At 42.0% G+C, this 26,383-nt stretch overlaps 1 protein-coding gene and 1 long non-coding RNA gene across 5 annotated transcripts in view; one reads left to right on the top strand and one right to left on the bottom strand.

Annotated features, from left to right (window-relative positions):
- rbl2 (retinoblastoma-like 2 (p130)) overlaps positions 1–26,383 on the top strand; it is a 304,767-nt gene that overhangs the window by 158,379 nt on the left and 120,005 nt on the right. For all 4 annotated transcript variants that reach the window (XM_041191571.1, XM_041191568.1, XM_041191572.1 and 1 more), the window contains exon 4: positions 1,529–1,593. In XM_041191571.1, the coding sequence (XP_041047505.1) occupies positions 1,529–1,593 (65 nt within the window). The remainder of the gene's footprint in view (positions 1–1,528; positions 1,594–26,383) is intronic.
- Positions 17,296–26,383, bottom strand: part of LOC121279959 — a 52,132-nt gene continuing 43,044 nt past the window's right edge. The window contains exon 3 of the long non-coding RNA XR_005943532.1: positions 17,296–17,403. This is a non-coding gene — a long non-coding RNA (uncharacterized LOC121279959). The remainder of the gene's footprint in view (positions 17,404–26,383) is intronic.

Genomic DNA, 26,383 nt, shown 5'->3' with positions numbered 1-26,383 from the left:
CAGCTTTGTTACTTATTCTTTCCGTGTTGTTGCCTCTTTTAATTGAACCATAAAGGAGTTACAGGATTGCTCCAGTATCATCAAACAATAAGCTCCGGCAAAAAAGTGGCCCCTTACAAGGGGGCACACAACCTAAAACCTAAATCATAAAAAAGACTTGTCCATGTGATGCGCACTGGTCATGGAAGACCTCATTTGTATCACAGAATCACACAGTGCAGAAGAGGCTTTTCGGCCCATCGAGTTTGCACCAACATGTGAGAAACACCTGACCTACCTAACTAATCCCATTTACCAGCACTTGGCCCATAGCCTTGAATGTTATGACATGCCAGGGGCTCATCCAGGTACATTTTAAAGGATGTGAGGCAACCCAACTCCACCACCCTCCCAGCCAGCGCATTCCAGACTGTCACCACCCTCGCATCTCTCTTAAACCTCCTGCCCCTCACCTTGAAATTGTGTCTCCTCACGACTGACCCTTCAACTAAGGGTAACAGCTGCTCCCTATCCATCCTGTCCATGTACCAGCAGATTCTGTATGGTCACACTTGCCGCGCACACACCACATTCCTGCTCTGCTCTCATATGCCTTGGTACGTTTCTTTCTCCTCACCCTTTATTTCCTTCTCTTTGTCATTCGTCCCTGACTGGACTCTTTGCTGTGCAATCCCACTCTGTCAGCTTCTATTCTGATTCTGGGTGCTTGTTCTGATGTTGCTGGGGTGTTTTTAACCACTCCATAGTATTCAAGATCATATTGTGAAATGATTATACTTTTATTGTTGAAGTGACCTTTCAGTGTCCAATTGTTTATACAATATGTCATTAAATAACTTTCATGCATCTTACTTCTCAACAAGGAGTGTAATACAGATTATCAGAGCATTTCTGATGACTGCTGTTATAAAGTAGCAGTAATGAAATGTGGCGGTCCCAAAGATCATCAGCTAACTTGTTGAGCTGATTTTAACTCACTCAAAATCCATTCACTTACACAAGGTTAAAATTAGGCCCATTGTGTTAGGAGCAACCCGGATTGTTTCATTTTTGACTTTGATGCAGAATAGAAAACTACAATAGTTTTCAAAGGGTTAATGACAGAGGTTATGGTAGAATAAGCTGCATAAATTTATGAAGCCAGCAACTGCTAAATTATGAAAAACCTTTTTATGGAAAACAGACATGGGTAGAAAATATAGTCAGACTTTTTATATTGAACCATTGATCCACAGTCATAAATATTTCTGAAGCATAATCAGTTTTGACTTCTTTGGCCGTTTTTATGTCTGTGTTGCCAGCAAAGGACTCCTTGTTCTTCTGTCCCTTTCACACCAAATTTAAAAAAACTTTGTAAAACCTTTATACAGAAATGGAACAAATTATTGAAGAAAAAAATTAGCCAAAAAGACAATCTGCTACAATGATCTGGTCAAATAATGCTGTTCACTTGCTGTAACTAATGTGTCCTTTCAGCATGTAATGAATTATGCAACAAGCGCTGATTTTAAATGTTCTTTCTCAACAGACGACAACCTTGTACAGTTTCTGAAGTATTTAACTTCTGCTGGGTGCTGTTTGTTCAGACCAAAGGTAAGTGGGCAAATCATTTTTGGCCTGTAGTGCTAAATTATTAAAAAAATGCTGGAGATACATTTAACTGAATGAATTATTGCATAAATTGTGACAGGTAAAAAGAATAACTCTTCAGTGAATCTGATCATTCCATCATCCCTGGGATCTGTGTACAACACTGCACCTGCATAATCAGTGGCAAGGAGCAATTTTCTGTCTCTTCTGAAATGCTTTTACTTGCCGAAGGTGATCTTGTCATATAGTTCCTGAACCGATCTCCTAAGCATTATTACTGGTCCCACAAAAATATTTCAGTCATGACTATCAGGACATGGAGTACTTTAACCTGTGGAATTAGGTTACAGAGATAGCAGTAAAGTTGCTCGTGTTGCCTGAACTAATAAAATAATAGTAATCTTTAACAGCAAAATAACTCAGAATAATTAGTGAAACAAATGGCGAAGCATTTTCTTATTGTCTGCATAAATATCTCAAAACATTGTTGACTTAGATATCTTAAGGCCATGAATTTCAAAGGCAGTTTATTATTTTTGTAATAAACTAGGTGTACATGAGACATGTGGCTTTTTATTCCATATAAGGATTTGTAACCAGATGTTCATTAAAATTCAAAGTTGTAATGTGGTCATTTTTTTTTCATCAAATCTCTAAAGTTTTGATCTTTCTCAATAGATAGATTACATAATTCTAACCGTTACTTTAAATCATTGTAAACTCTTCCATTTGATTTCTTATTGCAATTGCTGTTCATTTATAACGCATCATCAGATGTTGTTTTCATAGCATATAGTGTGCACGGTTCAGTGTGGGTCACACAGATTAACAAAGCAAGTTTATCTAGTGGCTTATGGACAGTCATCTGGGCTGATTCTTTCATTTACTTCTGTGGCTTTTTGCTGGCCATGGGATTTCTTTTATCTGCATTGCCATAGCCAGACTACATTTCCTGTCAAACTATATAAATACTTACTTTAAGCTTTTGATCATGCTGCAGTCTTCTGGGTTTTAATCGAATTAAACCAATCAATTATCTGTCTGAAGTTCCACAATGTAGTCACTGTTGTGATGTAGGAAACACAGCAGCCAATTTGCTCACAGCAAAAAACCACTAATAGCATTGTGATAATGACCAGATAATTTGTTATTGTGAAGCTGATTGAGGGATTAATATTGGCCAGGATACAAAAGATAACTCCTTTGCTCTTCTTTCAAAATAGTGCCATGGGATCTTTTATGCCCACCTGAAAGGGCAGACAAGGCCTTGATTTAACATCACAACCAAAATGTAGCATCTCTGACAGTGCAGCACTTCCTTAGTATTACAGTAGAGTCTCAGTTTAGATTTTTGTGCTCAAATCTTTGGAGTGGGACTTGAACACAGAACCTCCTGTCATAGTGTTAAAAGCATGTTACCTGACCCACAGCTGACATTGTACCTGGGCCATAATTTACATTAACATAGCAGTACTGAAGAAGGAATTGCTGCATTTTTACAGGTATCATCCTCTTAAGCAACATAAAACTATTAGCTGACATCAGTGGTTCAGGTGGATGTTAATAATCCCATGACAATCTAATTTCAGTTCTGCCACTGTGCTCCCTCACCCACCAACAATGAAATAGGTGAAAAGCAAAAAACTACAGATGCTGGAAATCCAAAACAAAAACAAAAATACCTGGAAAAACTCAGCAGGTCTGGCAGCATCTGCGGAGAAGAACACAGTTAACGTTTCGAGTCCGTATGACTCTTCAACAGAACTAAGGAAAAATAGAAGAGAGGTGAAATATAAGCTGGTTTAAGGGGTGGGGTGGGGTGGGACACATAGAGCTGGATAGAGAGCCAGTGATAGGTGGAGATAACCAAAAGATATCACAGACAAAAGGACAAAGAGGTGTTGAAGGTGGTGATATTATCTAAGGAATGTGATAATTAAGGGTAGAAAGCAGGACGAGCAAGGTACAGATAGCCCTAGTGGGGGTGGGGTGGGGTGAAGGAATCAAAAAAGGCTAAAAGGTAGAAATAAAACAATGGATGGAAATACATTTAAAAATAATGGAAATAGGTGGGAAAAGAAAAATCTATATAAATTATTGGGAAAAAAGGGGGGATCAGAAAGGGGGTGGGGATGGAGGAGAGAGTTCATGATCTAAAATTGTTGAACTCAACATTCAGTCCGGAAGGCTGTAAAGTGCCTAGTCGGAAGATGAGGTGCTGTTCCTCCAGTTTGTGTTGAACTTCACTGGAACAATGCAGCAGGCCAAGGACGGACATGTGGGCATGAGAGCAGGGTGGAGTGTTGAAATGGCAAGCGACAGGGAGGTCTGGGTCATGCTTGCGGACAGACTGAAGGTGTTCTGCAAAGCGGTCACCCAGTCTGCATTTGGTCTCTCCAATGTAGAGGAGACCGCATTGGGAGCAACGAATGCAGTAGACTAAATTGAAGGAAGTGCAAATGAAATGCTGCTTCACTTGAAAGGAGCGTTTGGGCCCTTGGACGGTGAGGAGAAGGGAAGTAAAGGGGCAGGTGTTGCACCTTCTGCGGTTGCATGGGAAGGTGCCATGGGAGGGGGTTTGAGGTGTAGAGGGTGATGGAGGAGTGGACCAGGGTGTCCCGGAAGGAATGATCCCTGCGGAATGCCGCCGGTGGGGGGTGAAGGGAAGATGTGTTTTCTGGTGGCATCATGCTGGAGTTGGCAGAAATGGCGGAGGATGATCCTTTGAATGCGGAAGCTGGTGGGGTGATAAGTGAGGACAAGCAGGACCCTATTATGTTTCTGGGAGGGAGAGGAAGATGTGACGGCAGATGCGCGGGAGATGGGCCGGACATGGTTGAGGGCCCTGTCAACCACCGTGGGTGGAAAATCTCAGTTAAGGAAGAAGGAAGACATGTCAGAGGAACTGTTTTTGATAGTGGCATCATCAGAATAGATGTGACGAAACGTTAACTGTGTTCCTCTCCGCAGATGCTGCCAGACTTGCTGAATGAAATAGATTAATTGCCCATTCACTAATCATTGTGTTTTAGGATCTTGCTGTGTGTAAGATAGCTCCCATGTTTTCTCACGAACAATAATAACTGCACATTGAAGTAATTAATTGTACATGAAGTACAGTGAGGCATTTCTGAGGGAAATGAGGGAAGTACCCAAAAAGACAAGTCTCCTTTCTAATTATTCAGCAAAAGCTGAATTCCAAAATTCTGGCTAACTCTGATAAAGCTCTAAAGGCTAAACGCTGCCTTCAAGATGAACAAACTTGAAAGATAATTGACTCTTGGCCACTCGCCAAATTTTCCCTCCCCACCTACAACAATGCCTGATGCTGACAGGGCCGGAAAATCCCAGCCTAAGTTTTCAAATTCAAGCATCTTAATATTTCTGACATGAAAAGGCAACATATTTGTTGCGAATCACCTGACCCACATAATTGAGGTGATGCAACTTGTATTTCTCATGTTGGAAATGACAATAACAGGATTTGAACTGTAGTCTAATTAGATACACTAAAGGAAAAACTGAACATATAGATATTTTTCTCTCCATTTTCAGGTGGATTCTTCATGGTTAAACTCCAGTGACTAATTTAAAATTCAAATAATGCACATTTCCACATGTTACATGTTTTCCCTTTTTTATTATAAATATGATACCCTTTCATGTCAAAACATTTTTTTTGTACTGAACGGTGTCAGCTGTTCTGATAATCAAATGATCTGCTTATTGAATCAATTAATGGAATGTTTGGGTACATCAAAACCTCTGCTTGGCCTAAATAGCCAAGTGGTTATGGTACTGGGCTTGTAACCCCAAGATTACTGAGTTCAAATCTCACATTGGCAAACTATGAAACAATGTAACTTCATCTGAATAGGAACAGATGGAAACGTGTTTGTACCCGAAAGAGTTACATCAGAACCGCTGCTTGGCCTAAGTAGCCAAGTGGTTATGGTACTGGGCTTGTAACCCCAAGATTAAGAGTTCAAATCTCACAATGGCAAACTATGAAACAATGTAACTTCATCTGAATAGGAACAGATGGAAACGTGTTTGTACTCGAAAGAGTTACATCAAAACCGCTGCTTGGCCTAAATAGCCAAGTGGTTACGGTACTGGGCTTGTAACCCCAAGATCAAGAGTTCAAATCTCACAATGGCAAACTATGAAACAATGTAACTTCATCTGAATAGGAACAGATGGAAACATGTTTGTACTCGAAAGAGTTACGTCAAAACCGCTGCTTGGCCTAAATAGCCAAGTGGTTATGGTACTGGGCTTGTAATCCCAAGATCAAGAGTTCAAATCTTACAATGGCAAACTATGAAACAATGTAACTTCATCTGAAACAGATGGAAACGTGTTTGTACTCGAAAGAGTTACATCAAAACCTCTGATAAAAAGCTACTAAATGCTTTCCTTGCTAAATTATGCAATTAATGTTTCACATGCCCTTAATCTCACACTGAACAATCCAAGCTCACTCAAGATTATATTTTGCATTGCCAGTTGCTCAGTTTATATGTAAGAACACATAAAGCCTATTTGGTACTTGTTTTGCTGTTACAGTGTTGTCACCCATTTCTTAACAATGCAGCAATGTGTAATATGCAGTGAAGTGTGAAGGTCACAAACATCACCTCTCATTACCAGCTGCAACAGAACTACTTGAAATGAGCTGTAATAAACAAGAATCCCTTTCCCCTGCCTGTACTGCTTGTGGAAATTATTTGTCTTTCTCTGTTTCAGTAACCCCAATTCATTCCCCTCCTTATCAATCCTACCTCCTCCCTGTTAACGTCACTCTTTGGAAGATAGTTTTAGTTTTAATCAGATTTCATTGTTGTCTGTGTTTGTTATCACACTCTGAAGTTTAGGTGCCAAAGTTAGCTTTTTGAAATTGCTAAATATTTTTAAAGGATAAATAGTACTTTTCAGATTGGCATAACTCATTGGTTTCTCAGTGTACTGTGCCACAGAGAAATAGAAAATTAGAGTATGTGCATGGTGAGTTCCTAATCTCAGCATACAACTCTGAGGATTAGCCATGCTGAAGCCAGGCTTCCTCATAGGAAGAAAAGGAAAACTGCAACACTAGTTTCATCAACCTGCATGCCTCCTTAAAGTGACTTGTAGATGGAAGTCTCCAGCCAGGAAAGGTTTGGGGCATAGAAAAGCTCCCAATGAAAAGGATAAAGAGAATGATTGTCAGTAGAAAGGTGAAATATATTTTTAGATGTGAGAATGGGTAAATTTTGTCCAAGGACAAAGTTGTTTTTATATATATATATTTAAAAAAAAATAACATTTTGTAGACTTGCACTGACAGATAATCATTAATTGAATATTTTACAACTTTTTAATGCTAGATTAAGCATGCAGCTCTTTATAACAACATGAGAACATAAGAAGTAGGCCATTCAGCCCCTCAAGCCTGTCCTACCTGTCAATAAGATCACGGCTAATCTGATTGAGTCCTTAATTCCACTTTCCTGCCTGCCTCCATAACCCTTGACTCCCTTCTTAATCAAAAATCTGTCTAACTCAGCCTTAAATATATTTAATGACCCAGCCTCCACTGCTCTCCTGTGGAAGAGAATTCCAAAGACTGAAATAGACAGTGTCAAAAGCCTGACCTGGAACATTAAGATATAAGCAAAAAAATGCAGATGCTGGAAATCCAAAACAAAAATAAAAGTACCTGGAAAAACTCCATCTCCCGCACATCTGCCCTCACACCTTCCTCTCCCTCCCAGAACCATGATAGGGTCCCCCTTGTCCTCACTTATCACCCCACCAGCCTCTGCATTCAAAGGATCGTCCTCTGCCATTTCCGCCAACTCTAGTATGATGCCACCAGCAAACACATCTTCCCTTCACTCCCCCCGGCGGCATTCCGCAGGGATCATTCCCTCCGGGACACCCTGGTCCACTCCTCCATCACCCACTACACCTCAACCCCCTCCCACGGCACCTTCCCATGCAACCGCAGAAGGTGCAACACCTGCCCCTTTACTTCCCCTCTCTTCACCGTCCAAGGGCCCAAACACTCCTTTCAAGTGAAGCAGCATTTCACTTGCACTTCCTTCAATTTAATCTACTGCATTCGTTGCTCCCAACGCGGTCTCCTCTCTATATAGGAGAGACCAAATGCAGACTGGTGACCGCTTTGCAGAACACCTTCAGTCTGTCCTCAAGCATGACCCAGGCCTCCCTGTCGCTTGCCATTTCAACACTCCACCCTGCTCTCATGTCCACATGTCCGTCCTTGGCCTGCTACATTGTTCCGGTGAAGCTCAACACAAACTGGAGGATCAGCACCTCATCTTCCAACTAGGCACTTTACAGCCTTCTGGACTGAATGTTGAGTTTAATAATTTTAGATCATGAACTCTCTCCTCCATCCCCACCCCCTTTCCGATCCCCCCCCCATTTTTTTCCAATAATTTATTATAGATTTTTCTTTTCCCACCTATTTCCATTATTTTTAAATGTATTTCCATCCATTGTTTTATCTCTACCTTTTAGACTATTTCAATCCCTTTCCTTCACCCCACCCCACCCCCACTAGGGCTATCTGAACCTTGCTTGTCCTGCTTTCTACCCTTAATTATCACATTCCTTAGATAATATCACCACCTTCAACACCCCTTTGTTTGTCTGTAACAACTTTTAGCTATCTCCACCTATCGTTGGCCCTCTATCTAGCTCTACCTGTCCCCCCCCCCCACCACTTAAACCAGCTTATATTTCACTTCTTTTCTATTTTACTTAGTTCTGTTGAAGAGTCATATGGACTCGAAACATTAACTGTGCTCCTCCCCGCAGATACTGCCAGACCTGCTCAGTTTTTCCAGGTATTTTTATTTTTGACCTAGAACATTTCTGTTTACAGATCTGACCAGCACTATGCTTCAGGCAATAAATCCACCCATGAGTGCTAGTGGGGTACCTTTTTCTGCCTTTCCACCTCAGTGCATCCTTATCAGCCATCTAGCACATGATTAATTTTGTCTGGTGATCTTCAGATTGACATCAATATGTTAAAAAATAACCGTCCCTTGTTCTCCATCAGTGAACTGTTGCTATTGTTTATTTAGTGTGGGCAGGACTAGCAGTATTGAGAGGGATTTGCCTCGCCATCTTAATTTCAGTTTGCTGAGACTGTAATAAAAGTAGCTTTCCAGGAACAGTGTTGGATTGTGGTGATAGTCACTCCAGGCCATTGTGTCCTCTCAGTAACCTTCCTGATGTCAGTGTTTTTCTTGGCACTGTCAACAGTGTATTTCAGCAATTTGTTTCTGTGATGCTGCTTCAGAATTTCTCTGATATCCTGATAACAGTGTTGTGCCTCACATACTGGGCAGAATTTAATCCCTCCTCACAATTATGGATGGAGGGGCCCATATAATCAGGCAGGAAGGCATGGGGTGGAAAGCCTGTCATTTTCCCAGATATCATCCCCACCCCCCAGACTAAATCAAGGGCAGGGAATGTTGGAGATGGCCTTCCCACCCCCAATGCTAATTGACACTCTTAATTGGCTAATTGTGGACCATTTAAGGGATTCATTCTGTTGCCGCTACTTTCTATCAGCAGCAGGGGTATCAGTTTCTGGTGGTGTTGCTAGGACTAAAGAGCTGCCGGCCATCTGATTGGAAGTGGACTCTTTGCCTTTAGAGGCAAGGAAGCCTGGAGGCAGGCAATTAACTGTCAGTCACCATCAGTGGTGCATTCTCCATGGCAATGCCAATTGCCAACCAATTAACGCTCTCTTCACATACAGTACAAATTGTTGTTTTCTCCCTTTATATTGGTATTCTTGAGTGTCCTGATGAGTGCAAGGCAATAAGCTTAGACATGTCTCTTTTTTCAGTAATACTCAAGTTCTGCACGACCAAACAGCTACTTCATCTCTATAGGAACATAGGAAATAAGAGCAGGAGTAGGCCATTCAGCCCCTCAGGTCTGCTCTGCAATTCACCTAAATCATGGCTGATCTTCTGCACCATTTTCCTGCACTATTTGGGACAAAGCTGCCTGCTTCATTGGTTCCCCATCCACAAACAATCACACTCTCCACTACCAATGCACAGTGACAACTACGAGTACCATCTACAAGATGCACTGCAGGAACTCACCACAACTCCTTAGATGGCACCTTCCAAACCCACGATCGCTAGCACCCAGAAGGACAAGAGCAGCTGACACATGGGAACACCATCATCTGTAAGTTCCCCTCCAAGCCACATACCATCCTGATTTGGGAATATATCGCGGTTCCTTCACTGTCGCTGTGGCTAAGTTCTGGAACTCCCTCCTTAACACCACTGTCAGTATACCTACACCTCATGCACTGCAGCGGTTCGAGAAGGCAGCTCACCGCCGCTTTCTCAAGGGTAATTAGGGATGGGCAATAAGTGCTGGCCTAGCCAGCAATGCTCAAATCCCATGAATGAATAAAAGAATCCTCATATCCCTTAATATCTATAATATTTATATTGGCACACATGTATAGAGCACCATAACTTCTTATTCGCTCATAGGATGCGTGCATAACTAATGAGGCCGACATTTATTGCTCATCCCCTTGCCCTCTCAATTGCCTTTGAGATTGTGATGGATTTCTTGAACCATTGCAGTTTGTGCAAATTATAATTTGCCGTAACAGTTTTGATACATCTAAGCAGCTTGCTAGGACATTTTAGAGGGCAACTAAGAATCAACCACATTGCTGTGGGTCTGTGATCACATTAGGGCTAGATTGGGTAAGGCCAACAGGTTTTCTTCCCTAAAGGGCATATATGAATCATATAGTTTTTACAATAATTTGGTAGTTTCATGGCCACCGTTACTGATACTAGCTTCTTATTCCAGATTTATTTATGTAGTTGCAGCATAATACATTTACATCAGCATTTATTCTAAATGTGAACACCAAGCAATTTATAATGGAATTATAAAGTTAAGTGCAGTGCAGAATGTATGAATTTAAAATAGGATTTGAATTGTGCAATTTTTCCTCTGTTCTAAACCCATTTAACCCCCAAGCCTGTACTTGGGGCCACCGCTGCAGCTATTAAATTCAGTCCATTGTGTGGAAGGTGGAAACTTGCTGCATCCAAATCGGCACCATGGAATAGTTTTAAGTTTTTATGGACAAAGTGAATGTGCAATGCCATTAGATATGCATATAATATATAATATGTACTCACATGCTGTGACCTTGAGGGTGGTCTCTGTGCCTTCTCTGGCCTGCACTACCCTACTGGAATCTACTTCAACCATTCATCCCTGGCCCTATCCAAACCCTCTGTTCCTCTGGCTCTAGTATAGTGCTTGTTCCCACATCCTCCACGCCTCTAATGAAGATTAATCTTAAAAGCAATATGCCCTTGTCCTTAAATTTTCCTCCTCAATCATTTTGCTTTGTTACCTTTCTATAAATGCCTCCAAGAAACCTATCTTTGGGATCTTACCCCCCACCCTCACTCCAGGGCCTGAATTTTTCAGTCGGCGTGCAGGGGTGGGCCCGACATGCTGATGCATAAAATGAGGTGTGATGACATCAGGCGTGCGTCCCAACTAAAATTGCACTTTCTCGTGATGTTTTGTTTGGCGGGCACGCGCCGGAGTCGGCTGTGTGCCCGCCAATGACTGATATGGCCTTAACAGGACTTAATGAATGAATTAATGAAATTGTCTATGCTACCTGCCCAACCTTAAGGTGAAAAGGCCAAGCATCCTTCACGTTTTTTAGGAAACCTCATCCACGAGCAGGATGAGGTTTCCTAAAGCTTTTATTAATTAAGTAAAAAATTTCTCTGAAATGTAAAAACATGTCCCATCTCATGTGACACAGTCACATGAGGGGACGCTTAATTAAATTTTTATTCCATTCATTTTTTTTTAACAATCTCTCTTCAATCTCCCTGCGGCAGCTCTGTGCCTCAGGGGGAGATTGAAGCACTTGCGCCCTGAAAGAACACTGGCCCCGACTCTCCCTCCTCCCCTCCACCCCCCCACCCCCCCCCAACCCCCCCCACCCTCCCCCCCCCCCCCCCCAACCCCCCCCGCCTGCATAGGTAGTGTTGATCGCCCGTGTCTTAACGATGGGCGGGCCTTAACTGGTGGCACAGAGCCGATCACGGGCGGCTCTGCGACTGCCCCCATCCTCTCCTGCTGAGCCCACACGCTGACTGAAAAATTCAGGCCTAGATTCTTTCATATCCTGTTATTGTTCCTTAAATGATTTTATCGTGCAATCAGTATAAGTGAAGTCACTAAGCTGAAGCTTTTTTTTCCAGTCGGCCAATATCTGCAGTCAAATATGATTTTAATATGAAAAGGAAATTGGTTCAGCAAAGGCTGTTCTAACCCTTCTGACTGTTTCACTCAATTACCTAACTGTCAGCAACATTGTTAACATTAGGGTGTTTTTGATTCAGTGTATTTTAGACGGTTAACCACACCAAATTCTTCGAGAATGCATTGACACTGATGTTACCAATAGTGCCTAAAACCCTTAGCTGTAGTTTAGGTTTCAGTTGCTCAGAACCATTTTTTCCATTGCCTGTCTTCAACTGTATAACTCAGGAAAATGCTCTATGCCTGTCTGGATGCATACATGTGTAGAACTTGCTACTAGCAGTAAGAATTTAAGCTGCTGTTATTTAGAGTGGGGTGGGCAGAAGTCCCGGTCCTCAACATTTCAGTTGATTCAGCTAACCTTGAAAAGCACCCAGGCAGCCCAACAGTTCAGTAAGCAGTTTGTAAACTAGGTGTGAGACGTTTCTTCATGCAGTGTCAAAACAAAGTGATGAGGAACTCTCAATCTTCTTCGTATGAGATCTAGTTTTAGCTCTAGCTCCAGATTTACCTGGCAAATTTAGCATCAATGCAAAGCGGAAACCACTTTGCGTCGCCATTTAACTTACAATGAATGTGCACCCTTTTGTACTATTGTACTGTTTATCATTCCTGTTGGGATGATTGCAGCCTTGCTGCTTATGTTTAGAGTCTTTTAGTAGGAATAAAGGCAGATGGAGATGCAAAACAGTATTGTTCTTGTGCAATTTCAACTCAACACAAATTTTATAGCCTATATTCAAAGATGTCACAGCATAAAGATTTTAAATACTAAAAGTATGAATGCAATGTACCCTATTTCAAATAGGATTCTGTATTAATGGACATTAAGCAGGTTGTGATGCCGCTATATTTTATTTCAAATTTCAGCTTTGTTTTTACCAGTGCTGTTGCACAGAGGTGATGCTAAAATTGGCCCAAGTAGAAATAGCTTCCCGAATCGTGCAATTTTCACACTGGGATTGGGGGTGGGGGAAGCAGCTGTAGGATGGAGTTGGGCCTGCTACTCCCGGAAGCATAGCGTAGGAGGCGATGGGGATGGCTGAGTGTCAAGGTGGGCTGGTTAGAAGGCCAGTCTTGGTTTTCTGGGACTTCATCCCAGTTGTGTTACAAGATTTTAGACCCTTTAGTCCTCACCCCCATCCACCCCCTCATGACCCTTTCCACCTCCCATGCCAATTCATTCCAATTCATGCCCCCCACCCAATCCCATGGTCCCTTATACTTCCATGCCAACTCACCCAGTATCCATCCTAGGCAGATCTCAGGAGCCATGAGGAAATTAAAAAATAATAAAGTTCCAAAAATCTAAGACCGATTTCACTATACAAACTTGTTGGTTTAAAAAAATCATGAAAGCATATTCAAACTTTTTTATTAATCTCAAATGTTTTGTCTCTTAAAAACAAACTTTATTCATACCCCACCATCCTTTAAAATGCAAACATATGAATTAGGAGCAGGAGTAGGTCATTTGGCTCTTTTGTACCTGCCCCGCCATTTGATAAGATCATGGCTGATCTGATTGTGGTCTCAACTCTAGTTTCCTGTCTATCCCCTATAAGCTTTGACTCCCCTGTTAATCAAGAATCTATGTAATTCCACCTTGAATATTTTCAATGACCCTGCCTTCACTGCTCCCTGGTAAGGAGAATTCCACAGATTAACGACCTTCTGAGAGAAAAAGGTTCTCATTTCTTCCTTAAATAGGAGACCCTTGATTTTTAAATTATGTTGCCTTCTTCTAGGCTCCCTCACAATGGAAAACATCCTCTTTGTATCTTGAAGTCCCCTCAGGATCTTATATGTTTCAGTAAGATCACCCCTCATTCTTCTAAACTCCAGTGGGTACAGGCCCAACCTCTTCAACCTTTCCTCATAAGATAACCCCTTCGTCCATGGAATCAGTCAACTGAACATTATCTGAACTACTTCTAACACAATTACACCCTCTCTTAAATAAGGAAACCAAAACTGTACGCAGTACTCTAAAATTTGGTCTCACCAACACCCTGCATAACAGTAGCAAACCTTCCCTACTTTATACTTGGTTTCCCTTGCAATAAGTGTCAACATTCCATTTGCCTTCCTAATCACTTGCTGTGCTGGCATACTAACTTTTTGTGATTCATGTACCAGGACACCCAGATCCCTCTGCACCATAGAATTTTGCAATCTGTCTGTGTAGTAATAATATTCTGTTTTTCTATTCTTCCTGTTTTTCTATATCCCCCATGTCAACTAATCTCCCTCTTAATGGCCTCCTTAAACTGTCAGTTAAACTGTGAACTCAGACCCTCTCGCCCTCCCTGGTGACATAACTGTAGTTCTTGGAAATCAACCAAACATTCATAATGACTTACTTATAGCCCTTCTGGAAATGTCAACAAACAGCTATTGAGATGGCTAGAACAGATTTTTTTTTAACTGATAACTGTGGCCTTTTTTATTTTTAAAGGGCTGGGGATTTTAAAAACTTCACATCATGACAGTTATACAGACCTTACCTTATCCACCCTTCAAGAGCCTTTATGCCTGCTCCATATATTTATGACTCTCACACTGCAGGTCAAGTCCCTTGCAGCAGCCAAAATCAGCCTGTTTGAACGCCACATTGAGTTCAAATGGCCCAGCTGAGTTTGAGTTTGCCTTATGTTTGAATAGCACCCCGCAGTCTTTCCCCTACTGGTGAAAATTGGATCTGTCAAAATGGGGCGGGACTTCCACATTCAGGTCTTGTCTGCCATTTTGGAAGCTCCACAGGATCCCCACGACACTGAAAGTCTGGGCTATTGAATCTGAAAAAAACAGAAGAGGAAGTATCGGTCACTAGAATTAGGACTCATAAAGCAGATCAAACTATTAGCCTTGATGGTACTCACCCTTGGTAAGAGAGATGGGATGTGTGGTGTGCAAACTGCCAGTTCATATATTTAATAGCTCAGTGATGATTTGAATTGTTTTAATGAACTGGAAAGATGCCCACTGTAGTGCTTATAGTTAAAATAAAAAGTAGAGTAAATAAGAATCAGGAAACTTTATTCATCTCACATCAGATCCAAGCAAGTTTCTAGAAGGTGTGATTAGAAATGTGTTGTATGATCATCTAGAAAGAGTAAGAACTATGAGAGATTTATAGCATGTCTTCTGGAAGAGAAGATCCTGTGCAACAATTTTTTGAAGAGCATATATATTTGATGGATGATGGAAAACCAGCAGATGTGGCCGCAAAATTTGATAAAGTGCAAAAAACTCCATGGGCATTGTGATGCATGACTACCCTGTGCCTGTTCGATCTGATACACTTGAGCCTGCAGGAGGGATCGCTGATGCATCTCCAGAGGTGTGTGGGGGCAGGGTTGGGGTCACAGAGAGGGTTGCCAGCCAGGGTAGGGGAGGGAGGGCCTCAATTGGCCTCCACCCCTCCTGCCCAAATCTTGATTGTGGGGGAGCCAGGAAGGCGCAAATTAAGTAACAGTACAGACCTCCACAACAGAAACAGAATAACCTGGAAAAACTCAGCAGGTCTGGCAGCATCGGCGGAGAAGAAAAGAGTTGACGTTTCGAGTCCTCATGACCCTTCAACAGAACTAGGTGAGAGGGTGGTCCTTTCAGCTGCTGATCACATGTCCAGCTGTGTAAGGTTAAGAGAGGGCTTTAGCTGGAGCATTCAGGTGGAAAGTGGTTACACAGTGACTAACACCACAAGCTGCTAAATGTGTATGCTTCCAGCTCATCCTCCCTGCCTTATCCAAAACCAGAAGCGATGTGCACAGCACAAACACCATTTTGCACCCAAAACGCCATCCGTAATGCTGAAAATACAGATGTTATGCGACCAAATTTTGCAAACTGTTCACCTGTATCTTCAAAAAGCCTTTTATAAAATGCCATACAAAAGGCTGGTAAGTAAGGTTACACCTTGTAAGTTTGGCAAGCAGATTTTAGATTAGTTGCATTCATATAGATAGCATAGTTGTCAATGATAGCGACTGTGTGCAGGGAGTGGTCATTTGTAGAGTCCTGGACTAATCCTTATTTGGTCTGTCATTCTCCCCAATTTTATTGATGATCTGGATGTCGGCATCAGCGGAACAGTCCATACCGTTGTTGATGACGTGACAATTTGTTAGGACCTTAAATGAAATAAATAGTATGAATGCAGATCTAGATGGACTGGGCCCACATGTGCCAGATGTATTTCAGTTTATACAAATACAGTGTAATGCATTTGGGCAGCGGCAATTGCAGGCATATACACCGTGAAAGATTGCATGTTCAAGGCTGGTTAGCGAGAAAAGGACCTTGGAGTGTACTTCACAGAACGTTGAAATTCTATAACCAGTGACATGAAGCTGTTGTGAAAATGAATAGGGTGTTAGGAAGTATTGCTAGGATACCGAATATAATCGAGACTTTAATTTGGCCATGTCCGGAATACTGTGTCCAGGCCTTTTCTTATGTCTCTTGCAGGCGATTGCATGAGTGCTAGGGATAAGTGGAGGGGAAGTAGGTCATTATTAGTTGCACCATGTTGGATTGAGGCAGGCTTGATTGGCCAGCTGGTCTTTTCCTGTTGTATGTTTGTAAAAGCTCGATAGGAATAAAAAGAGGCAACGCGCAATATGAAAATAAATTGCTTGCATTTATACCTTTGACAAGCAGCAAGCATGTCTCAAGAGAGTTTTGTTACCTTATGTGACCTGTAATAAAGCTGATCCACTTCACTGTTTTCCTGATAAAATGAATCAATATGTATTTCCAGATGGAAATTTGGTTTTAAAAAGGTTTCTTTAACCTGTATGATTCTGATCCTGGATTTAGTACTTGCCATTTATAATACTTTTCCCAAGAGTTGCTGATCTTTTTATTAGAAGGAGTTTTAACAAAAAGGCATACATTTTACAGGCTCACATGTGACAGTAATACATCAATGATACACCGTCATACATTTATTTATTTAGCATTTCGGTAAGGAAATGTGCTGCTGAAAAATTGGTACCTTATCCAGAATAATCCATCTGGTTTCTCTGTAGTGAACTCTTTTGGAAAATTGCTTGCCATCCCATCAACATGGTTACAGGGATTAGAATGTCACACTTTTGTTGATCTTGGATGGGGAGTCTACTTTTGGCCGAAAATGCAGCTAAAGACTTAATTGTACAATGACATTTCAGTACCATTTGCCAGGTAATTTGCTTCAGCCTTAGCAGACTCCAGCTGGGACTGTCAGAGCATAGGCACTGTTTGGTCATGCTGGAACTTGGATGGACTCAGCAGCGATGGCTAATTGTATTTACAGAGATTTGTGTCGACTTGTGCAGGCTTGCTCGCTTCCTCCACAGGATTCATCAGTTGTAGTCTTCAGTGAAAGCTTGAGCTACTCTTTTCTTTTAACTTTTTCCACTTCACGGTTGATTCACTAATGCTTTTCCAGTCTCTGGCCTGGAAGAAAAGTTTGAGCTGTAAACCCGAGTTCATTACATTTAATATTCTACAGGGGAAGCAAACCGCTCCGGCAGCTCCTGATTGCTGAGGTAAGGAAAGCTATTTTCAGGCTTGTGGAAAGCGTCATACATCATACAAAGTGTAATTCAGCCACTAGCAATGAAATGGGTGTGCAGCACCAACTCATGGCTAATATCAGTTTTGCGATGTTAGTGATTCAAATACTTTTGAAAGAATCCAATGCATTTTGGGGAATTTGAAGGAAAATGTCGCGATTTCAATTGCATTTTTTTAAGAGTACAAGTAAATCTAATTTCAAATATGATAAAATCAGAGGGAGGCACCCACAAGAAAAGCACTAACATGTTTCTTGTATATTAACTGCATGCTAGGGCTTGCAAAGTGCAATCTTGCCAAGTAATAAGTTAATACTTTTCAGCTTTGATTATGCAGTGAGCAGTATTGACGCAAGCTTTGAGTAGACCATTTACCTCAGCTCTCAGTGTGACTCTATTTTCAACTATACTTTATTTGAGATGAAGCAAGTACAGTCAACTGTAGTAAAGGGGCAATAACTGTGGAAGTGAAGCCAATATATTTTCTTTTTACTGCAACTGAAAGAATAAATCAAACAGTAACATCTTTTAAAATCATTTGCCGAACACTGATTGGGGAAACAATAGGGGGAAAGTAGAGCTTTAATGATAGAATTCCTGCTGATTTTAACAGGAAATTGAATGAAAATGATAGCTATTCGTTTTTGATTTTTATGAAAATCACAAGATAGTGCCAAGTCTTCAAATTAAGCATGTATAAATTATCATAAAAGTCAATGTTTGGCTTTACAGTACAGCTGTGAAAACATTTACCTCACAACCCTTACATTGTTGAATCTCTGATAGCATGGGCTGAAGCTGCAGTTAGCTTTGTACTAATTTTCTCAGACCTGCTAACTTGGTGACAAGAAGAATAAACTCATAAATTTAAATATGTGTGTTTTAAGTGTAGGCTGCAACTTAAAACTGATACCTTATTTTAAATGTGAACTATTTTGGTTGTCAAGTTGAAAAAGGTTTTAACTTTGCAAGATTGGGATTGCTAATTTTTTGGCTAAATTGCTTGGTCCAAACAAGGACAAAAGAGCTGAACTTAAGAGGTGAGATGAGGGTGACTGCTCTTGACATGAAGGCAGCATTTGACTGAGCGCAGCATCAAGGAGCCTTGACAGAACTGGTCAATGGGTTTCAGGGGGGAAATTTTCCACTGGTTGGAGTCATACCTAGCACAAAAGAAGATGGTTGTGGTTGTTGGAGGTCAACCATCTAAGTTCCAGGACATCACTGCAGGAATTCCTCAGGGTATTGTTCTGGGCCCAATCAACTTCAGCTGCTTCATTCTAGACCTTCCCTTCATCATTAGGTCAGAATGTGCAATCATCAGCGAAAATTCCCAAGGTTGAGCACCATTTGCAACTCCTCAGATACTGAAGCAGTCTTTGTCCATATGCAGAAAGACCTGGACAACATTCAACCTTGGCCTGGACAACATTCAAGCTTGGGCTGATAAGTGACAAGTAACATTTTGTGCTAGGCAAATGCCAGGCAATTGTCATTTCCAACAAGAGAGAATCTAACCATCTCCCCTTAACACTCAGTGATATTACCATCATTGAATGCCCCACTATTAACATCCTGGGGCAGGCTTGTCCAACCTTTTTGCGTGGGGGCCACATTCCTATCTTTTCTCACTCAATGGGCCGATGAGAAGATTTCAGAAAGATACATTCATTTTTTTAAAAAAGGTTGAGCATGAAGAAAAGAAACAACTTGATGAGCAAAAATAAAGCAATGTCAAAGCAATAAATTTATATTTTTAAAAAATGAGTAATTAATAAAAATGACCATTAGATAGAAGAGGCTGAGTCTGTCTATGTCTGGCTCACTTCCTGTATCAGAGTGTTTATTCACCCACTGTGAGTGCATGTGTTAGTGTGTGGGGTGAGGGTGACTGAGAATGCTGGGACTGGGAGTGAGCCAGGGACACACAGTCTCTCACTCACTCCCTTATCCCCCCCTCAACCCCGACCCATGCGTGCGCGCACAGGCACATACGTACACACACTCACTCTCTCTCTCTCTTCCCATTCTCTCTCTCTCTCGCACACACACATGCTCACTCTCCCTTCCTGCTCTCTCACTCACACAGACACACACACACACACACTCTCTCTCTCTCTCCCTGCTCTCTCTCTCTCTCTCTCTCTCACTCACACACACAAAAACACACACACACTCACTCTCTCTCTTCCCACTCTCTCCCTCTCTCTCTCGCGCACAAACACACGCTCACTCTCCCTTCCTGCTCTCTCTCTCTCTCTCTCTCTCTCAGACATACACACACACACACGCACACTCTCTCTCTCTCCCTGCTCCCTCTCTCTCTCACAGACATACACACACACACACTCTCTCTCTCTCTCTTCCTGCTCTCTCTCTCTCTCTTTCTCTTACACAAACACACACACACACACACACTCTCTCTCTCACATGCACTCTTTCCCTGGCCCTGTCACATCTTTACTCCCTGGGCCCTGCCTCGCTGCACGTTCTCTCCACACGCTACAGCCCCGACAAATGTTTGCTGCACGGGCCCCAGCAGCCCTCAATGCATTCACTCCCCAGACTCTACCAGCCCTTGGCGTATTCACACTCCAGGCTCCAGTATCCCTCAGCACATTCACTGCTGCATTGCAATATCTTGAATTTTATTTATCTGTCTTAGTGGCATTTTGAACATTTGCTCTGGGGGCCAAATAAATGGGTGGCCTGTGGGCCACCAGTTGAACAAGCCTGCCGTGGGCGTTGCCATTGACCAGAAACTGAACTGAATCAGCCACATAAATACTGTAGCTACAAGAGCAGGTTAGGAGCTGGGAATTCTGTAGCAAGTCGCTCCTTACTCCCCAAAACTTGTTCATTATTTACAAGGCACAAGTCAGGAGTGTGATGGAACACTGTCCACTTGTCTGGATGAGTGTAGCTCCAACACTCGAGAAGCTCAACAGCCTCCAGGAGAAAGCAGCCCAATATTTGGCACCCTATCCACCACCTTAAACATTCACTCCATCACACACAGTGGCAGCAAATGCCCTGCAACAACTTGTCAAGTCTCTTTTGACAGCACCTTAAAGCTGTGACCTCCTACCACCTAAAAGGACAAGGGTAGCAGACACATGAGAACACCACCACCTGTAAGTTCCCCTCCAAGTCACTCACCATCCTGACTTGGGACTATATTGCCATTGCTTCACTGTCTCTGGGTCAAAATCCTGGAAGTCTCTTCCTCACAGTACCAGACAAAATACAGCATTTCAAGAAAGCGGCTCATCACCAGCTTCTCTAGGGCAATTAGGGATGAGCAACAAACGTTGGCCTAGCCAGCAAAGTCCACATCCCTTCAAAGAATAATTAAAACAAAAATGAAAAAGACTAAGCTCCATCTAGTTTACTTTCCACCATCCTGGTAGTCTCATGTTACAAAAGTTATGGAGTTGGGTACTAATCATAGCAATTGGTACTAATAATTAGTCTACCGTAGAGCCACACATGACACCACAGTGATGGAGAGCTCAAGGGACCATATGTTCATCTCTTCTATTGAGCAGGAAAGGTACTCAATGATATAACGAGTGGAGTGCCACAGGGATCAGTGCTGGGGCCTTAAAGATTTACAATCTGTATCAATGACTTAGATGATGGGACTGAATATAAGGTTACTAAATTTGTGGATGGCAAATAAGATAGGTAGGAAAATAAGTTGCAAGGAGAACATAAGGAGTCTGCAAAGGGACATAGGATCAGTGAGTAGGCAAAAGTTTGGCAGATGGAGTATCATGTGGGAAAATGCGAACTTTTCCACTTTAGCAGGAAGAATAGAAAAGCAGCATATTATTCAAATGGAGAGAGAATGCAGAACTCTTGAGGTACAGAGGGATCTTGGTGTCCTGGTACATGAACCAGGAAAAGTTAGTATGCAGGTGTAGCAAGTGATTAGGAAGGCAAATTGAATGCTATTATTTATTGTAAGGGGAATGGAATATAAAAGGAGGGATGTTTTGCTACAGTTATATAGAGTATTGGTGAGACCACATTTGGAGTACTTTGTACAGTTTTGGTCTCCTTGTTTAAGAACGGATGTAAATACATTAGAAGCAGTTCAGAGAAGGTTCACTCGATTGATACCTCGGATGGGAGGTTGTTATCTTATGAGGAAAGGTTGGACAGGCTGGGCCTGTATCCATTAGAGTTTAGAAGAATATGAGGTGATCTTCTTGGAACATACAAGATGCTGAGGGGACTTGACAGGGTGGATGCTGAAAGGATGGTTCCCCTTGTGGGAGAGATGAGAACTAGGGGACACAGTTTAAAAATAAAGGGTCTCCCATTTAAGACTGAGATAAAAAGAAATTTTTTCTCTTGAGGGTTGTGAATTTTGGAACTCTTTTCCCCAGAGAGCAGTGGAGGCAGGGTCATTGAATAATTTTAAGGCGGAGGTAGGTAGATTCCTGCTGAACAAGGGAGTCAAAGGGTATCGGGGGTAGGCAGGAAATTGGTGTTGAAGCCACAATCAGATCAGCCATGATCTTATCAAATGGCAGTGCAGGCCCAAGGGGCCAAATGGCCTACTTCTGCCCCTAATTCAAATGTTCATATGTTAGCACTGCATACCCTGGATAGGTAGTCACTGGGATAGCACTCAAGTATGTCAATCACAGGTCTCCCCCACAAGCCTCCCTTTAAACCTGCTGATTCAGCAATATCACTCAATAAGTAGCTTAGCACATATCATTAAAATAAATTCTCCAACCAGATACAAGAGAATTAAATAAAGAACATGATTAATATTGAAAGCACTACTCCTCCAGCAATGTTCTCATTTAAAGGACAATTGTAGAATTTCATTTAACCCCTCTTGCAAATTTAGTGGTAAATTTCCTTCCTACACCTCATGCCTCCAATGTTTTTCTCTTAGCATCATGTCAACTGTGCTTGTGTGGATAGGCACATGACTTATTCAGAGACCTTTTTCAATACTATTAGGAATCAGCACTAAGTAAAATATGAAATCGAACAACTGCATGAAATTAATTATGATTAACAGATCCTATTAATAAAAGTTGTTACTCTGAATGGAAACTGGGAGAAGGAAGAGTTTTGCGGAATGTGTGAATGGGGTGCAGGGGCAATTTGCCTGACAACTTTCCCTCCCAAACCTCTTGGCTCTACCGCCTCCTAATAGTGATATGGCTGAGGGTGGGAAGATAGTGCAGTGAAGGTTTTGAAATAGTTTCAATAATTGTTTGGCCCCTGGAATTAGGGTTTTATCATTCCCTCATAATCCCTTGATATACGAAAGTTACTTCCTGTAAGTTAATAGACTTAATGTCAGCATATGTGAGTAAATAATTTACTACTGGAAGTAATGTAAGCTATTTTGCATAATTAATGAGCTGTTTCAGAGTGCTGCATTACTCACCATAAAGTGAATTAGGGGGTATTGTACAGCTAACTGATATGGCTGAATTCCACTGAAATCTTCAAGTGATGACCTTCAGATCAAACCAAACTAGTCATTGTGGCAGGTAAAAACTAACTTAACGATATTTTATCATTCACACAAAGCTCTATTTGTGAATTACAGCCTGATAAGAGAATTTTCTGTGGGCTGATGGGCATTTAGTGATCAACCCCTCCCACTCAACTAACGAGATTAGATTCAAGAAGCTGCACATTACGCGGGGCCAATCCGTTGGCTGGCTGCTCCAACAGCACCGACAGTGCCAAGATCTCATTAGTGGGCACTTCCAGGACTGCTACAAATCCCAAGAAGGCCCAATGGACCCCGGAGTCCAGTAAGTCCCGGTTTTGGGCAGGGAATGTTTAGCCAACCTTGGGAGGTGGGGCGGGGGGGTGGGGGTGTTGTTTTGGAGAACAGGTGGGTAGGAAGAAAAAAGAGGTACTAGCTTGGGGGGGGGGGTGCGGTGCTGTCTCTCGCGATGCACAAAGGGCACCCCTGAAGATAGTACCCCCCCTTCTCACCATTTTAATAAACTTTCTTATCAAAATGGCCTGCCTACACCCACCCAACTGCCTACAGCAACCATATTATGGCACGGGCAGCATTTTATCAGGTCAATTGGCTTGTTAGCAAGCTCACTTGACCCCTAATTATTAATTTAAATATCAGCACCTGCCTCCCTACCATGTTTTGTAGTGAGCTCAGGATTGGAATGTGGTGGACTGGACACCCAACCTATTTTACATGCCCCCCCCCCCCCCCACCCTCCCTGAAAACATGTAAAAATCCAGCCCAAGCACTCATCTAAGGAATTCACAGTCACAACCTCTGTCCTATTTGCCTGTTTTAATGGTTTTCTGTAGTGTACCAGGTCACCTTTAGAAGCTGCCTATGGACAGGAACCTGTTGTTAATTTTTCAAACTCAGCTGGGCTCCTCTATCTAAGTAACTTTTGCAAATAGATAATGAATGACTAATCAAGCAAGGGTTGCAACATAATTCAGGTGCAGATTTTAGATGGAAGAAAATCCCTTGTCATTTTCATTGCAAAATGTCATGAAACAACAACATAATTGGGCCATAATTTGCCTGAAATTTGCATTATAGTGGCGCATCTGTGGTACATGTCATTATTATACTGCAGAAATTCTATAAAATTATGGTATGAACCTCAAGCCATTGCTTACACCACGCCATAATTTGCTGAGACTTTGTACTACCCCATGAATACCCTTGTCAAAAAAGTCAACAGCTAAGTATCATAGCCCTGCCAATTCTCCCCCCTTTACTAAAAGCTATGGCGCGTTTGCAGAATTAATATCACTGTGGTCGCCACAATAATGTAAACCATTACAAAATGGCACTGTTTTAGTTTATTGTTTAAATTTAGAAATAATTGTGTTGTCCTCATTTGGTTCTTTTTTTACTATTGAATAGTACCGTTCTTACATTATCTAGGTTCACTTGTGCGAAGTGTAAAACAAGACAAATTGTATGTGTGTGGAGGGAGCAGTTTGTCTTTTAACTACCAACCCATTGCGACTTCTTTAAAAGTAATTCAGATCTTTAAGCCTATGTATAGTGAATATCGCTGTTAGTGATCACAGTGTGCCCTTTTACACCTTATTAAAAACCAAGCAGTAAATCAGAAATAGCACATACATTATGGCATGAACAGTTGAAGTCTAAAAGCCTCTGGTTTCTGTGTTATTTGTACAACTTCAGTGGAAAGGGTTGTCTGCCCTCTATCAAATGGACAAATCAATCAGATGTAAAACAGACTTTAAGACACTCGCTCTCTATATTTTGAGTTTATGCTTGTTTCTACCCATCAGTTCAACCTTCAAACATCTACTTTAAAAATGTCCAGGCCTAAATAGGCATCACATCACAATGGACTTTTACTTTGGGGCCTTGCTGTGCCCCACCCGATCTGCCACTCAGCTCACTGAGGAAAATTTCCAGAAAACTGTGGCATAAATGTGCCTCTGGAGGATTAAGTGGTGGAACAATCTTAATTTATGGCATTCGTCGCCAGTATCACAATTAAAATGCCTGACCAATAATTTTGTTACATAGCAATGAAACAGAAACAATTCACTCAGTAATTTTCAAAACTGTGCATCTTTAATCTACTTATGTTATTCTCCATTGTTCATCCTCTGAGGCAAAGATGACCATGTTCAATGTCTGGGGTGTTTGCTAGTGTTCTGGTGGTCCCATAGCTGATTGCTGATGTCCATTTGGGCCTGGAAAGTTCTGCAAATAGGACAAGATACCACAGATGATTGAGTTTTAGATGAGTCCCTAGCTCGGGATTTCCTCTCCTTGAGTTTTCTTTCTGCCTCTGTTATGTGCTTTTGAAGGAGGCCGCACCATTTTCCTTTGGTTGCACAAGGTGCAGCAATCCTGGGCGAGCTTCTCCCAGGACTCAAAGTCAATATCAAAGTGAAGCCTGCAGAATGTCCTGGTAGTGTTTCCTTTGACTTCCTGAGAGTGCAACCCAGGCTCAAGTTGCCCTAGAAGATTTTGCTTTGGTAAGCAAGCATCAGGCATTCTGGCTACATGACCAGCCTGATTCAGTTGTGACTGTCTCAATATGGTGTGGATGTTTGACATGCCAGCTCGGATGAGCACCTCAGTGTCTGGTATTTTGTCCTGCCATCTAATATTCAGAAGCTTCCGAAGACAGCTCAAGTGCAAGTAGCGGAACTTATTGGCATGACGCTGATACATTGTCCAAGTCACAGTTGTGTAGAGCAGAGTGGGCTGGACTATTGCTGCATAGACTTTCAATTTAGTAGGCAGACTTACCCCTCATCATCCCCAGACTGATGTTCAAAGTCTGCGGAAGGCTCCATTCACTTTGGCAATTCTTGTTTGTGTCTTGCCGTCAATATAGAAAACTTGAGGGAGTGTTCTGCCAAGATAAGTGGACATATCCAATGCTGACAGGTTCTGGTTATGGACTGAAACCTTGGGCTTGAGATAGAGCTTTCCTGGAGTGGGCTGGTATATTCAGTTTTCTTTGTGCTAGTCGTGAGGCCAAAGTTGAGGCATTCATTGGAGAACAAATCCATGTTCCATTGCATGTCTTCTGAACCAACAGCTAGTGCACAGTCATCGGCAAACAAGAAATCACAAAGTATGTCCCAGGAGATCTTGATTTTTGCCTCGAGTCCTCTCCAGATGGACAGGAAGCTGCTCATTGTGAAACCTGATTTCGATGCCAGGATGATGATCATGGAAGGCATTGGAGAGCATGGCATAGAAAAACATGCTGAAAAGACTTGCCGCTAGTACACAGCATGTTTAACTCCATTAGTGACCGGAAATAGGTCAGAAGACACTGCATTATCCAGGACATGCGCAAGCATGCTATCATGGAACTGTTGAACCA

This window comes from Carcharodon carcharias, chromosome 7 (assembly GCF_017639515.1).
Source record: "Carcharodon carcharias isolate sCarCar2 chromosome 7, sCarCar2.pri, whole genome shotgun sequence".
NCBI lineage: Eukaryota > Metazoa > Chordata > Chondrichthyes > Lamniformes > Lamnidae > Carcharodon > Carcharodon carcharias.
The sequence above is the reverse complement of the archived record's forward strand: the minus strand, read 5'-3'. Positions and strand labels throughout refer to the sequence as shown.